We start from the raw sequence: 17075 nt of genomic DNA, 5'->3' as shown, positions 1-17075 counted from the left end.
GGGTATGAATAATTTTGGACTGGACACTTTTTGCTGAAATGTAAATAAAAGCTGAGAAATGTTTTTTTTTCCACAATAATGCCTCTTGTACATCGTCTTATTATCTTTTGGGAGACACCTATGTCATTTCCCGTCAAGAAATTACTTGCTGGTTAAATAAAAGTAATTTTAAGTCAAAATTTGCCAGGGGTATGAATAATTATGGGCAGCACTGTATGCTGTCACTGTATATAATGTCATCAAAGACTGTTGAGGGGGCCCTGACAGTAAAATCTTTTAGTCCTCCTCCTGGGTGGGCCCCTTCTGAGTTCTGGCCCCATAGCAGCTGCTTCCCCTGCTTCCACTATTGCTACGCCCCTTCCTCTGTGTTATTGGCTGCAGGTCTTCATAGAGGTTTCATCTGCTGAAAACTCAGCTGGTAACATGTGGTTTTTCCAGTGACACTCTGTGTAAATCCAGCTCAAATGCTCAGCCAGTTCCTTAAAGGGGTTGTCCCACGAAGAATATTCTACATTTTTCTAACTAGCACCTGCATCTGAATACTTTTGTAATTGCATGTAATAATACATTTAGTAAAGCCATAGAGTTATTCACTGAAATCTATCTGTATAGCGACACCTCCTGTTTGCTTTTTCTAATTTCTCTGCCCTGCTGACTGAGATGGAAGCATATGCTCAGTTCCATCTTTCAACTACCACTAGCTGCCAGCTTGAATTAAATCTAGCATAGCAACTGGAGTAATCAATTGGGAGATCGCTGGGACCATGTGAGGTACAGGGCTGGTTCTATGTTTGTTAAAAAGAAACTGCCATGTACTATTTTCATTTTTTACATTAATCGCCCCTTTAATTTGGACGGCCTGAATTATGTATGTAAAAAATGATATAACTTAAACGACCACTCCAACTTTTCTTTAATCAGCATCTCCACATGTTGGCAGCCATTCTAATGAAATGTGATCAAGAGGAAGATGATGGTCACAAGCCATCAAACAAAGCTGAGCTGCTGGAATTTCTGCACCAGAATTTGCATAAAGTTACCCAACAGCAATGTGAAAGACGTATGAAAGCTGTGATTAAAAATATTGATTTGTAGACTATACCTAAGTTGAAATATTAGTAGTGTATTGTTTAAAGAGAACCTATCACCAAAAAAAATGCAATGCAATCTGCAGGTACCATGTTATAGAGCAGGAAGATCTGAGCAGATTGATATACAGTTGTGTTCAAAATAATAGCAGTGTGTTTAAAAAATTGAATATAGCTCAAAATCCTTCTAATAGCTTTTATTTCCATACACACAAATGCATTGGGAACACTACACATTCTATTCCAAATCAAAAAATGAAGAAAAATATATCAAATATGTGTTGCTCCTCTAAAAAAAAATGAAGAAAAGTGAATCTCAAAAAAATAGCAGAGTTTGTATTCTTCTTTACAAACTCAAACATTCACTATATAAACTGAAAAATGTTTAAAGATTTTGTGTCACGAGGGTGTCAAGAGCCACGCCTGACTCCGTTATACCCGGGGTCAGGAAGTCGCAGCGGGTGGCTGCGCGCTCTATGTGTAAAGACAGTGCTGTTTATTAATGGTAGCTTTCTGGGTTTGCCTTGCAATCCTTTTTGGCTCACTCAGGGATCCGTAGCTTCTCCTCCTCAGCTGTTTCTTGTCCAGCAATCCCAACCTCCTTATATTCCCCTCTCACACTTCTCTGGTTGCCAGATATAGAGCTTCCTGCCTGGACTTCTATACTGAGCCACTGGAGCTGAGTAGCTGAGATCCCTGGTTGTTGTTCCAGAACGTTACCCTCCGGATCCCTGTTGGGCCTTGGTGGTCTGCTGTTGTCGCCCACCTGGGATTATATGTTTGTCTGTATTGTCTGTCCTCTCCTTGGTGTTTTCCTCTTAGTGTCAGTGGTGCGGACTAGTGATCCCACCGCCCCGTTCACTACACAGGGCTCATCTTAGGGAAAGCCAGGGTTTAGGCACGTGATCGGCGTACGGGTGAGGAACCCGTCTAGGGACGTCAGGGCAGTCAGGTGCCAGCCGCAAGGTGAGTCAGGGGTCACCATCTTTCCCTCTCCCTTGGACAGGGCCTTCCCATTTCCCTCCCTTTGCGTGACGCCGGTCATTACATTTTGCTTTCCTTTGAATCACTTAACTAATATTTAGTTGTATAACCACTGTTTCGGAGCACTGCTGTACATCTGTGTTGCATGGAGTCAACCAACTTCTGGCACCTGTGAACAGGTATTATAGCCCAGGATGATTGGACTGCATTCCACAGTTCTTCTCTATTTCTTGGTTTTGCCTCAGAAACTGCATTTTTTATGTCACCTCACAAGTTTTCTATTGGATTAAGATCCGGGGATTGGGCTGACCATTCCATAGCGTCAATCTTGCTGGTCTGGAACCAAGATGCTGCACATTTACTGGTGTGTTTGGGGTTGTTGTCTTGTTGGAACACCCATTTCAAGGGCATTTCCTCTTCAGCATAAGGCAGCATGACCTCTTCAAGTAATCTGATGTATTGAAACTGATCCATGATCCCTGGTATACGATAAATATGCCCAACACCGTAGTATGAGAAACATCCTCAAACCATGATGCTTGCGCCACCATGCTTCCCTGTCTTCACAGTGTACTGTGGCTTGAATTCAGTGTTTGGGGGTCATCTGACAAACTGTCTCCGGCCACTAGACCCATAAATAACAATATTACTTTCATCAGTCCACAAAATGTCTCTTTAGGCCAGTCAATGTGCTCTTTGGCAAATTGTAACCTCTTCAGCACGTCTTTTTTTCAACAGTGGGACTTTGCAGGGGCTTCATGCAGATAGCTTGGCTTCACATAGGCATCTTCTAATTGTTACAGTACTCACAGGTAACTTTAGACCTTCTTTGATATTCCTGGAGCTGATTGTTGGCTGAGTCCTTGCCATTTTGGCTATTCTTCTATCCATTCGAATGGTAGTTTTTCGCTTTCTTCCACGTCTTTCAGGTTTTGGTTGTCACTTTAAAGCATTTGGGATCATTTTAGCTGATCAGCCTATAATTTTCTGCACTTCATTATGTTTTTCCCTCTCCAATCAACTTTTTAATCAAGGTACACTGTTCTTCTGAACAATGTCTGGAACAACCCATTTTCCTCAGAATTTCTGAGAGAAATGCACTGTAACCAGCATGTACAACATTTGCTGCCTTCCTTAAATAAGGGCAATAATTGTCACCTGTTTTTCCAAGAATGAATGGCCTCACTCATTGTACTCCACACTGCTATTATTTTAAACATGCCCCTTTCAATTAGTGATTCAATTACACAAAATCAGCAGCATGCATGTCATGACTGTTGGGTCTGTTGGATTTCTATTACTCTACTACACCTGCTATTAAATTATTTGCCATGTAGAAATATAATTTCTACCAAAAACAGTGATTGATCAGGTTAGTGATGTCTGACTGCTATTATTAGTAAAACCTGTATTTATACATTTACATCTGCAGCCCTGTGAAGAGCCATCAGTACAGGAGTGAGGTGTTCTCAGTGACTGACAGCCATCTCTGTATGCACAGTTATATACACAATGCTATCGATCACTGATAACACCTCTCTCCTTAACAATGCTGTTCACAGGAGGTAGAAAAAACAAAGATAAATGTATAAATGACAAGTTTTACTGAATCTTTTCCCTTAAAACTATATATATCAATCTACTCAGCTCCTCCTGGTCTATAACATGGTGATGTCAGATTGCACTGCATTTTTTGGTGACAGGTCCTCTTTAAAATGAATATGTTTCCTAAGCATTATTTGAGGTCTGATATTTCTGTAACTGTTTTGTTGTTTTGACCGGTTTGTAGCTGGCCAGCTAAAACCTGTCCTAGGTTGCTAATATAGCTTGTGTGATTATACAGCTAGACCTGCCAATAACTTTAATACAGTTCCTATGTTTATAAGTTAAAGACAATATATATTGTGTTCACAGAAGCAGAAAAGATAATATGCCTTTAAGATTTATTATATAATGTAAGATAAGCTCAATGACACAGCAGAAACAACAGAAAGTTAAACTGTTGCTGCTGGGCAGGAGTCTTGACCAATCACAGCCAGCCTCACACACAGCAGGAGTTTTGACCAATCACAGCCAGCCTCACACACAGCCTGTGTGGAAAATTCCCCTAGCAGGAGCTGCTGGAATCATTATTCACCAGAGAGAGGAGCTGAACAGACACACACTCCACTAAGAGCTGTGTTTTATGGAAGCAGAGAGGCCAAAATAGGTATTTAAAACCGTTTTATAATGTTATTATTGTTAATATAGTGATTAGAACTTTATACTGAACCAGTTATATGTGTGTTTACTTACAGTTCCACCAAATTCAATTGCAAACTACAAAGTTCACAATCCAAATTCAAATTTCATATTGCAATCCAAATTGCATACAACCATACCAGATTAAACTCAACCAATCTGCAAATAGTTAATGCTAACTGCATATTGCAAATTGCAACCAAATTCAGCAAGTGAACTATTAGTTAGACCTCAGATATACCTCTCAGAGAGATCATAAAGTGCTTAAATAACTTAAAGTGAGAGTACAGATACTCAAGAGAGAAATATATCCACCATTTTATGTTGAATGACAAGATTGAACAGTTGAACCACCATCTTATGCATGCCGCCATTTTGTGATATCTTTTCAACACGTTTTATGTACATGGACTATCTGCTGCGGAGGCGGCAGTGTTATATATGAAGAAAAGTTGAAGTTAATAAAGAAGTTATTTCAAGCATTTGATGTGCTCTTGAAACCTACTGTTTCCATAGAACGGCACTAGCGGAATTACACAGTAACAGACAGTCTGGTTAGACTAAAAGTCTGAGATATCAAAATTCTCCTAATGCCACAGCGCAAAAGGCACTTCATAGTGCTGCGCCTGCCACACAGTTATCATTTAAAAATAAAGATGCTCTAGAGCAGGGATCAGCAACCCTCGGCACTCCAGCTGTTGTGAAACTACAATTCCCAGCATGCTCCATTCATTTCTATGTGAGTTTTTAGAAGAGCAGAGCAAGTATGCATGATGGGAGTTGTAGTTTCACAACAGCTGGAGTGCCGGAGGTTGCCTACCCCTGCTCTAGAGTACAATATTTGTATCTGAAATTTTTGTAGAAATGTCAGTAGTTTATAGAATAAAACTGCTCATTTTAGTCAAACACATATCCATAAATCATATACCCATAAAACTAGAGAAATTACTGTATATTCCTGCGTATAAGACTACTTTTTAACACATGAAAATCTTCTCAAAAGTCGGGGGTCGTCTTATACGCCGGGTATGGTGGGCGCTGCAGTGCCGGGACGCCCGAATTATCAACAGAGAGAGCCCGGGCTATTGCCTTGTATCCCCAGCAGCTGAGAGCTGCGATGTAACCCACGGCATATGCCCCCCCGCGCTGTACCTTGTATACCGCCCCCTGCTCTGTACCTTGTAGGCCTCCCCCTGCTCTGTACCTTGTATGCTCCTTGTACCGCCATCCTACGCATGTGCGAGATTTCATGCGGCGAGCGTGGATACACGGGATCCTCACGGCCGCTCGCATCTCGCTCCTGCGCATGTGCGAGATCTCCGTGCGGCGTATCTAAGTGCGGCGCAGATGTGCATATGTGAATGTGAATATGAAGAATAACATAACAAAAACATGTTCAGGGTATAGGTGGCACATGTTTAGGGTCTGGGAGGCAGGGAGGGAGGACAAGGAAGGTGGTGGGGTGCAGGGATGGTGGTGATACCATGGGATGGCGGTGGTACCTAGGGATGGTGGTGGGATGCAGGGATGGCAGTGGTATCTAGGGATGGTGGTGGGGTTCAGGGATGGCAGAGGTACCCAGGGATGGTGGTGGGATGCAGTAATGTACTGCTGTGTGTTGAAAAAGGGGTAGTCTTATACGGCGAGTATATCCCAAACTCTATATTTTCAGTGTAAAAGTTGGGGGTCGTCTTATACGCCCAGTCGTCTTATACGCCGGCATATACGGGTAATAATTTTAAAGTGGTCTCTGAATTATTTCAAGAGTTGTATATTTAACCACCTTTTTCTTGCATGGACTCGTCCAGATTTCGATTCAAGTCATCTTATTTCAAGTTTGTTTCTGGTTCCAATTTTTCCTCAGTATTTGTGGTACTACTGGCTATCCAAGACAACACTTCTGCCATATCCTTTGGTTACTACTATACATTTGATTCCTGTTGTTAACTTGTTCTAGACCATATCCTGTGTCTACGCTCCAGCATCTGATATCTGTTTTCCTGATTACAGTTTCTGTCTGTGCCCTTAGGTTCTACATCTGGACCCTGCTACTTTCACAGTCATGAACTGAACTCTGCTATTCCTCTTTTAAGAACTTGTCTCTGCAGAGCCTTCCCCGTTTGTTCCGATACTACCTGATTACCTCATTGACTGTTTCTGTATTTCAGTTTAGCTGTTGCTGCTGCACCCACCAATGGATCCACATTCTATGTTAGATTATGTAAATACAATTGCTAAAATAGACATCAGTAGAGCTGACAGATCCTGTTTACTGATGTAAACGCCCCTCCAGTAATAGATTTACTGCCTGAAATTAAAGGGGCAACAACTTTTTCCCTATATACAGGATAGGGGATAAGTTTATGGTTAGTGGGAGTCCAACCGCTGGAGCACCCATCAATTACTAGAATGTGTCTTACCCTCTTTGAATAGAGTGGCAGACAAGCATGTGTGCCCTTGTTCTAGTGTTTTGTGGGGCCCCATTCGTCAGACCCTGCTAATAAGACACTAGCCCCCTATCCTGTAGGGGTACCTTGTTGTCATGGGACAACTCCTTTTACAGGAATATTACATTATAATTATATTATAATTATATCTTACATCCTTGATCAAATGTAAGTCATTAAAAAATTATTTTTAACTGCAGGCTTCACTTTGAATTATCCTTGTCCCTAAATATATGTATTCCTTCATTGATCATGTTCAGACAATGAAAATTGTAGAGGAATAAATAATTATAGGAAACAATTGTGCTGCCTAAGAAATCCAGTAAGTGATGTGTGTAGTTAGGTGTGAAATGCTCAGCCTATCAATGAGCTGTCTGTCTCTTAACAACTTGACAAGCTCTGCTAAAGAGCTTAGCCATGCAGATTAAACCTTGAAAAAATTGTCTCCCATCTGTTAACCGGTGGAGCTGTCATTCGCATTCAGTGTGGTGTCCAAACGAAGTTGGAAGTTTGAGTAAGTAATTATAAATTGCATACGATCCAAAGTGTGTCTTGCCTAGCTGTATCTGCACTTCTGCAGTACATGTTTCTGCTAAATTTACCCGTACTTTGTCTTCCTAGCCAAGGCAAGAAGAATGATTCATTGTTCCTGGGTAGTCATCTTGGGCTTCTTCTTCATGACGGCACTTGAAGGACAATTACCACCTCCTACAGGTAACAAACTTCACAAAGTCATCTTAATGTAAAATACTACATGTGTTATCTATGTGTTATCATAGGACTGGAGGTTATCTTGTATTAAGACCCAGTCAATGACAATTTCAGCCCTGCTAAGTCTGTATGTGATGAACTCCTCAATGATCAGCCCTGCCTGAAGATGTTTAGTGTACAATACATCAATAACATGTTAGATTTTTCTTTGAATCACAACGGGGCATGGCATATTGTAAATTTTGTGCTAAAATTGTGACAACTCTGGCATAAACTTCTGTTCAAATTAAACCAAACATTAGTGGGAATAAAGTTAGAGAAGAATGTCTATTCTTGCACCAAATGTATCATCCAACCTGAGCCCCTGTGATAAATCTGGTGCAGGTCTAGAGAGCCTAGGAGTACGCAGTCTACAGGATTAGTAAATCTGCCAAATGCTTTTACTAAGTAGTGAAATCTAAATAGTGTAATTTGTGCTTTCTTATATAAATGTGTTAATATTAGGCTAGTTTCACACTAGCGGCAGGGGACTCCGGCAGGCTGTTCCGGCGGGTGAACAGCATGTCGGATCCGTCCTGCATGCAGTACTTTTAGTCCGGCCGCCTCTTGGCGTGCGCTGCCGTGCTGCCGCCGTAACTCCGCCCCCATTATAGTCAATGGGGACGGAGCGGCATTTCGGGGGCACACGTGAATTAGCGGCAGGACGGATCCAACAGGCTGTTCACCTGCCGGAACAGCCTGCCCGAGTCCCCTGCTGCTAATGTGAAAGTACCCTTAGTTGTATGTGTGTGGTGTATATGCATATCCATCTATGAATGTATGCATATTAGGCCAGATTTACCTCCCCATTTAGTTTTCCGTTCTTCTGATCCGTCAGAACAGAAAAATAAACAAAAAAACTGTTTCTGTACTTTATACCGTTATGCACATTTTGTATCAGTTTTAGCCATTTCCATCTGAGATCCGTTATTTTAGACAGGGGAAGAATGCTTAATATACAGGATCCATTTTTTGTTTTCAGAAGAATGAAAAAACTAAACGGTGATGAGACCTCGGCCTTAGTTGTATTAATGTATGCATATTAGCAATATGTATATATGATTGTTTATAACCTTTTATCTATGTATGTATATTCATGTAGATACAAGTATGTATGAAAACATTTTACTTTGAATATGAATATACAGATGTTTGCAGCTGTAGAGATATATATATATATATATATATATATTTTTTTTTTTTTCAGAATTATGTATAGACATATATGTGTGCATATTCTCAGTAGCCTTTTGTAGCAATTTCACATATACTGTTTCTGTTACCATGTTTCTGTAGATGGATTAGTTGTTGTTCTTATTTGCTGACTAGAGCAAATTCTGTTAATAGCCATTCCAGTCTAGCACAATATATGGAAGATTTTTGCTATCAATTAAAACTTGGCACACCATGTGAATGTAGAGCAGCACAGTTGAAAATGCTGAATTTTTACCCTTTTGTCATACAGATTATGAGCAGATGAGCAAGGTTTTGAAATCTAAAATTCCTGACTCATTGACAATGACTCAAACAATATATTCTCAAATATTACAAAATAAAAGGTAGAAATAATGTCCAGATCTGGTTGTTAGCCTAACTATTAAAAATTTAATATGTTCAATAGTTAGGCTAAGGGATTGGATAATATTCATGGGTGTGATGTTCTATGCATAAGTTGGCGAATGCTGGTGCTGCCCCCTCCATCTCACTAGGTGGCGCTGCTTGAGGCAAGAGTCTCAGTTTGCCTCATGGCAGATACACCCCTATACACAACCATACTAAAAAACTTGTAATTACTTCTTGGTAAACTGTTTTTATAATTATTGTTACCCAGTTTTGGCAGTAACATAACTGTGCTTTAATTGCCTATGGCACACGACTGTATTATTGCATCCATGTTCGTGATGAGCGAATTTGGCTTGTCCTGCTGTGGATGAACCCAATTCGGTTACCTGCATCAATAAAATTTGTAATTATCCCTATCTCCATATATACAAAAAAATGTATTGCCCCTGATGAGGCTGCGTAAAGATGGCTGCCTTTAACTCAATACTTCATTAGTCTGTAAGTAGAGGCGCATGCATAAATATATTTCATAAACAATCCAAACGAAGATTCGTGGCGCGCGCCACAATCATTAATGAATCTGGGTTTGGGTTTGTCATGAAATATATTTATGCATGCACCGCTACTCACAGTAACGGCGAATGCGTAAGACTAATAAAGTCTCTCATTAAGGCGGCCATCTTTACACAGCCTCATCAGAGACAATACAAATTAATGCACATATGGAGATAGTGATAATAACTAGGGATGAGCGAATCGCATCAAACCTTGTTCCAATACTGTACGAAGCAGGAGCTCCGTCCAGTGTTGAAGTGTATTGGCTCGGATGAGCCGAAGTTATTGCTTCGTGAAGTCTCGCGAGACTTCGGGTAATAACTTCATAGAATAATTTGGACTGTAAAAAAACATTTCCCGAACTCGGGTTTGGTTCCAAGGTACCACATTGGAACAAAGTTTTATGTGAATCGACTTCGGATGTTTCATCCGAAGTCGATTCGCTCATCCCTAATAATAACGAATTTCAGTGATGCAGATGAACGAATCGGGTTAGTTCGGGGCAGGACAACCAAATTCTCTCATCAATAATCCATGCGCTATCCACATTTTTTGTGGATAGCACATTGACCTATTTATTTCTATGGTGCCATGTACACATCTGTATTTCTTGCAGATCCAAAAAAGATACAATTACCCGATGAATGAGTATTTTGCTCGTTCATCGGGTAATCGGCGGTGCATTTACACTGCCAGATCATCACCAACGATTGTTACTGGTTACGCTGGTTAGCGATGATCGTTTCAATTGTCAGCCTGTGTAAAGGGCCCATAAGGCATAAGACTGAGCTGCAATACCAGACACAGTCCATGGACAAGAGTGGTGCTGCTTCTGAAACTAAAGACCCTTTTTTCTAATCTTAGATAGATATAATTTAAATATTTGATGGTTTGGTGACTACTGAAGTGAAATTGTATATTCAAGCCATTGATTTGATGCGATTTCTTCCTCTCTAAATTCTATTTTTGTCTCATTGTTCTTTTTTTTTGTCCCATTTAGTTATAGAAACCAGAGCAGCATTTGACACTATTGAATATAAAGAACCTATCAATGTACCATATGACATGGAAGATGGCAGTGGGACTGTACCAGAAACCAGTCTACCTCTGGCTGATTCGCACAGACACTATAGGAGTTTTCTCAAAAGGAAAAAGAGAGCAATTTTATTCCCAAGTGGAGTGAAAGTGTGCCCAGAAGAAACATTTGAACAAGCTCTTCTGAATCATATCACCTTTTTTAAACTCAGGGGTGAGTAAGAGACCAAAATTCTTGAGATCGTATCTTGCAGATATGTGCTTGAAGACCATATTACAGATATTGCATTCATTTAGTCCTGTTGTAAAGAGTAAGAGATGGCATGATTCAGCACAAAAAGGATCTTGGGAAGATTAATGTGGTGATCCATTACATACTTAGCATGTGCTTGGCATGGTGACTTCATGGAACCCATAGGAGATGTGTATTAGTACTGTTTTGATATATTTGTGAACATTTTCTGTTCTGTATATGTTGACTCAAGATAACATACAAAAGGTGAAGTAACTTTCCAACCACCAACATAACCGTTTCCTGCATAATTTGAGACCAGTGGAACTTCTGAATACATTTGCTGTAAATCAATTGGAATTTTATTTGTGGAGAATGCATCTATAGATGTTTTACTGGTTTTGAATAGGATGTTGGGTGTCTCTCTTGTTGGGTGATGATTTTGTTATCTTGGTCTCTATGGGCTACAAGCGGGTGCTTCAATGGTTGCTTTTATACTTTGACTAAATATCATAGAAATACTACTTTTGAGGAAATACTGAAAAAAGTCATACATGAAATTCGAATTTCTAACATGCCTAGAACATATGGATTAACCATTGATAAATACTTTTTCTGCAAGTAAATTAAAAACTCTGCTATACTTTTCCACATGCATACTAACCTTTTGTGGTACTCCAACCCCCAATACGACTGTGGCCTCCTGGGTCTGAAGTGGGACTTGCAGTTTCAGCATACACTGAAGAACTACATATCCCAGCCTGCTTTACGATATTCATATCTTTCAACTATGTGACTGCAAGAGGCTGGCACTAATACTCTACTCTGTAACTAAGCCAGCTCTTTCCCTACTGTTTTGGCAGCATTACCTTGTTTAATCCCTTTGTGGCCCTGTGATTAGTGATGCCAACACAAACAGGAAAGGGAGGCAGAAGTCACATGGAGCTATGTCAGTATGTCACAGCACAAAAAGCAACTACACAACTTGATGTATCATGTGACTGAGCAATGGAAAGGCAAATCCACTTATCTTTCACAATTTAAACCAAATGAGAAAGTGTTAATTTTATGTACTCAAATCAATGCAGATTTTTTTTATTTCTTTTTTTGCCATTGGATGACCCAACATTCTTTACTGGCTAAGTATGGGCACCAAGTTACTCTTGTGATTTGCATCCTGGGTTGTGTAATAGGCATTTACAGCCACGTGACAGCATTATAAAGGCTCAGCTAATCTCTTAGGGATGTGTATGTTGACAAGATCAACTGTCAGTGCAGATCTGGACTCTAATACAGACTGAAAATACAGATTACTGAAATTGCAAAATGGCGTCCGAAGATGAACATACACTTTCATGTTTTTGAAATTTATTTCACAGATCCTTTAGCAATATGCTTTTGGTTGACCTATTAAAACGTTATATTTTTATGTATAAAACGGCAAATCCTTATTATAACTTTTGATAGGTCTTTACCCCATATCCACTATTCCAATTAGGCACAGAAAGATGGTGTCTCTCAGTGATACCCTACAATGTTTATTCTCAGGGAATAAAATCTGTATTGGTCATGGATACACCAGTGCTTGGCTTGGGTCTTCTATTGTAATATCTTTTCTTGTGACTTTTTATTTATTGTGCTGTACTAATTTAAATTAAATTTAAAAAAAAATATAAAAAAAATAATAGAGGTTTTTAATACAGAACAGCAAATTTCATGATTTTTTTTTCGGTCCGATTCAAATGAATCAGTCAGCAGGTTCAATTTGGGTGCTAATAAATTCGACTTGAATCAAAAATGCTCAGATTACCCTGAAAAGCTTAGGATGACACTCTGAGGTCTCTTAGGACTGTATCCAACCCCTTTCAAGCTTGTTAACATCAAGACAGCATTAGAAATGTCAAAGTGACATATATTGCTTTGGGTAAACGGATAGTAGCTGGTGGAAATAAATTGCCTGTTTAACCTTGTTTAAAAACACACAGCACTGTTGTTTTTTTTATGTGTTAAATTTTTTTTAAATGATCTATTTTGGAGAAAGATGTTTGGCCATGTTTATACACGGTGGTATCAGGTGGTTTCTTTTGGACAAGCGGTTCAAAAATTATCCCTGGTAAGAGGTTTAGTGTTATGTCAAAGAAAACATATATAATATATATTCTATCTTCAAATATTCCAAAGCCACATATACATATGCCAGTGACTATGTGCCTAAGTTCTGGGAAAGTGAAGAAGCAATGTATTTTCTTTTTTTCAAAAGACATGAAAAATGTCTCCCTATTTTGGGAGTAGCAGTAAAGTATGGAACTTGATGGACAAGGCAGGAGATGTGTGGCTGTATAGCGGTAGTAGTCATTAGCAAGTCCCCACTGTCAGCAGAGGCAGATCTATTCATTGGCATCAGCCGGAATTGAGTGAAAATCCTCATGGATCCATGCCATTCGTTTTCACAAATGTAATATTTCCATACTAGTGGAGGACAATTTTGTCCGCTTCGATGTGACAACACCACATGCCACAGTGAATGCTCTCTCTGACAGTACACTGGAGGCTGGAGTAAACCAATGGCAAACTGGGCCAATTTCTACCATGGTCCAGTCTGCTCTATGGGTTCAGGGCTCAAGGTATGTGCCAAAAAAAAGGGCACTGTCCAGGTATGACTTAACCTGGTTGTTCAGGCAGTGCTTCTGCATTTGCAGTTGAAAAAGCTGTTCCAACATGTGACTGCAAATAATATTATAAGTGATAACCAACATGGGTTTACCAAGGACAGAAGTTGTCAGACTAACCTGATTTGTTTTTATGAGGAGTGAGTAGTAGCCTGGACAGAAGGGCAGCTGTGGATGTAGTGTTTGTGGATTTTGCAAATGCTTTTAATACTGTCCCTCATAGATGTTTAATAGGTAAAGTAAGGTCTATAGGCTTGGAAAGTATAGTTTGTAATTGGATTGAAAACTGGCTGAAGGACTGTGTCCAGAGAGTTGTAGTAATTGATTCCTATTCAGAATGGTCCCGGGTTATAAGTGGTGTACCCCAAGGTTCAGTGCTGGGCCCTTTATTATTTAATTTATTTATTAAACATATCGAGGACGAGATTAATAGCACCATTTCTATTTTTGCAGATGATACTAAGCTATGTAGAACTGTACAGTCTATGGAAGATGTCCATAAACTACAAGCTGACTTGAACACTTTGAGTGATTGGGCATCAACTTGGCAAATGAGGTTCAATGTGGACAAATGTAAAGTTATGCATCTTGGTAGTAATAATCTCTGTGCTTCATATGTCCTAGGTGATGTAACACTGGGAGAGTCACTTATAGAGAAGGATTTGGGTGTTTTTGTGGATGGTAGATTAAATTACAGCATACAATGTCAATAAGCTGCTTCTAAGGCCACCAGGATACGGTCATGCAATTAAACGAGGCATGGACTTGCGGGGCAGGGATGTGATATTACCACTTTACAAAGCGTTGGTGCGGCCTCATATGGAATATGCAGTTCAGTTCTGGGCACCAGTCCATAGAAAGGATGCACTGCAGCTGGATAAAGTACAGAGGAGAGCCACTAAAATGATAAGGGACATGGAGGGTCTTAGTTATGAAGAAAGATTAAAAGAATTACATTTATTTAGTCTTGAGAAGAGATGTCTAAGAGGGGACATGATTAACCTATACAAATATATCAATAGGCCATACAAAAAATACGGTGAAAAACCATTCCATGTAAAATGCGCTCAAAAGACAAGGGATAACTGCCTCCGATTGGAGAGGAAAAAGTTCAGTCTCCGGAAGCGTCAAAGCTTCTTACTGTAAGAACTGTGAAGCTATGGAATAGACTTCCTCAGGACGTTGTCAGAGCAGGAACAGTCGACAGTTTTAAAAAGGGTTTAGATGAATTCTTAAAAGTAAACAACATTAATGCTTATAAAAACGTGTAGAAATCTGAGTCCCACTTCCTTCTGGGATTCACGTCCCCACCTATCCCTGGAATTATGTCTTTTTTCAACCATATTAACTATTTAACATGTTCAGCAATCTGTATTTGCTACTGCTGATGCTGCTGCTTCTGCCACTTGTGATAGAGGTAACGCTGTCAGAGATGGCAGAGTAGTAATTCAGCAGGGGGCAGAAATGGGCCTCATGGTCAGACACGCGGATGACAGGCGTCTACTCAGCAAAAGCGGTGCCAAGCTGTCTGCAGAGCGTTTCATGGTAGTACAATTTTGACCGCCCTTCCATTTTCCGCCATGTGAGAGTACAAGGCTGGAATGGCCTTTTTGAGAAATAATGGCAGCTACTGTAGGTATCCTCCATTGATTAGTTGCTAAAAGTCAGTGATTAGTTGCTAAAAGTCAGTGGAATCCACTAAGTGGTACACAGCAACTGCACTACCAGCAGCTTAGCCAGTTGGGAGTTCAGTTGGCACACAAGAGGATTACTGGGTGCGTATTGTTTTCTCCTGCCCATACATTCTGTAATGGATGATTGACGATGAAGCAGAGGATGAGGATGAGGAGGAGTAGACAGGGCTGATGATAATGACAACAATGACACTGTTCTGCTTGTGGATGTGGTCCGGTTTCGTACACCTATTTATTAAGGAAACTTTTCTTAAAGAAAAAATACACATTTGGACAGTCTACAACAATACATGGTGACTGTGACATGGTAAAATATGTCCAGTAAGGTTTGGTACACATTAAAAGGTACAAACCGGATTCCAAAAAAGTTGAGACACTATACAAATCGTGAATAAAAACTGAATGCAATCATGTGGAGGTGCCAACTTCTAATATTTTATTCAGAATAGAACATAAATCACGGAACAAAAGTTTAAACTGAGAAAATGTACAATTTTAAGGGAAAAATATGTTGAATCAGAATTTCATGGTGTCAACAAATCCCCAAAAAGTTGGGACAAGGCCATTTTCACCACTGTGTGGCATCTCCCCTTCTTCTTACAACACTCAACAGACGTCTGGGGACCGAGGAGAACAGTTTCTCAAGTTTAGAAATAGGAATGCTCTCCCATTCTTGTCTAATACAGGCCTCTAACTGTTCAATCGTCTTGGGCCTTCTTTGTTGCACCTTCCTCTTTATGATGCGCCAAATGTTCTCTATAGGTGAAAGATCTGGACTGCAGACTGGCCATTTCAGTACCCGGATCCTTCTCCTACGCAGCCATGATGTTGTGATTGATGCAGAATGTGGTCTGGCATTATCTTGTTGAAAAATGCAGGGTCTTCCCTGAAAGAGATGACGTCTGGATGGGAGCATATGTTGTTCTAGAACCTGAATATATTTTTCTGCATTGATGGTGCCTTTCCAGACATGTAAGCTGCCCATGCCACACGCACTCATGCAACCCCATACCATCAGAGATGCAGGCTTCTGAACTGAGCGTTGATAACAACTTGGATTGTCCTTGTCCTCTTTGGTCTGGATGACATGGTGTCCCAGATTTCCAAAAAGAACTTCGAATCGTGACTCGTCTGACCACAGAACAGTCTTCCATTTTGCCACACTCCATTTTTAAATGATCCCTGGCCCAGTGAAAACGCCTGAGCTTGTGGATCTTGCTTAGAAATGGCTTCTTCTTTGCACTGTAGAGTTTCAGCTGGCAACGGCGGATGGCACGGTGGATTGTGTTCACTGACAATGGTTTCTGGAAGTATTCCTGAGCCCATTCTGTGATTTCCTTTACAGTAGCATTCCTGTTGTGATGCAGTGTCGTTTAAGGGCCCGGAGATCACGGGCATCCAGTATGGTTTTACGGCCTTGACCCTTACGCACAGAGATTGTTCCAGATTCTCTGAATCTTCGGATGATGTTATGCACAGTTGATGATGATAGATGCAAAGTCTTTGCAATTTTTCGCTGGGTAACACCTTTCTGATATTGCTCCACTATCTTTCTGCGCAACATTGTGGGAATTGGTAATCCTCTACCCATCTTGGCTTCTGAGAGACACTGCCAATCATGTTGCCAATTGACCTAATTAGTGTTAATTGGTCTTCCAGCTCTTCGTTATGCTCAATTTTACTTTTTCCAGCCTCTTATTGCTACTTGTCCCAACTTTTGCCATCTCCCGGTGGGCGGTGATCGGAACACGGTGCCTGCTCAAATCATTGAGCAGGCACCACAGCTAAATGCGCGGGGGGGTCCCGTGACCCCCCCG

The 17075-nt window shown here is 40.4% G+C and overlaps 1 protein-coding gene across 1 annotated transcript in view; it reads left to right on the top strand.

The window, feature by feature from the left end:
- The first annotated feature begins 930 nt into the window (after positions 1–930).
- Positions 931–17075, top strand: part of IMPG2 (interphotoreceptor matrix proteoglycan 2) — a 114796-nt gene continuing 98651 nt past the window's right edge. The window contains exons 1-3 of the mRNA XM_040422305.1: positions 931–1060; positions 7382–7474; positions 10629–10877. Coding sequence (XP_040278239.1) covers positions 931–1060; positions 7382–7474; positions 10629–10877 — 472 coding nt within the window. The remainder of the gene's footprint in view (positions 1061–7381; positions 7475–10628; positions 10878–17075) is intronic.

Source organism: Bufo bufo, chromosome 3 (genome assembly GCF_905171765.1).
Source record: "Bufo bufo chromosome 3, aBufBuf1.1, whole genome shotgun sequence".
NCBI classification, from domain to species: Eukaryota; Metazoa; Chordata; class Amphibia; order Anura; family Bufonidae; genus Bufo; species Bufo bufo.
Note: the sequence above shows the minus strand (reverse complement) of the source record. Positions and strands in the feature narration are given on the sequence as shown.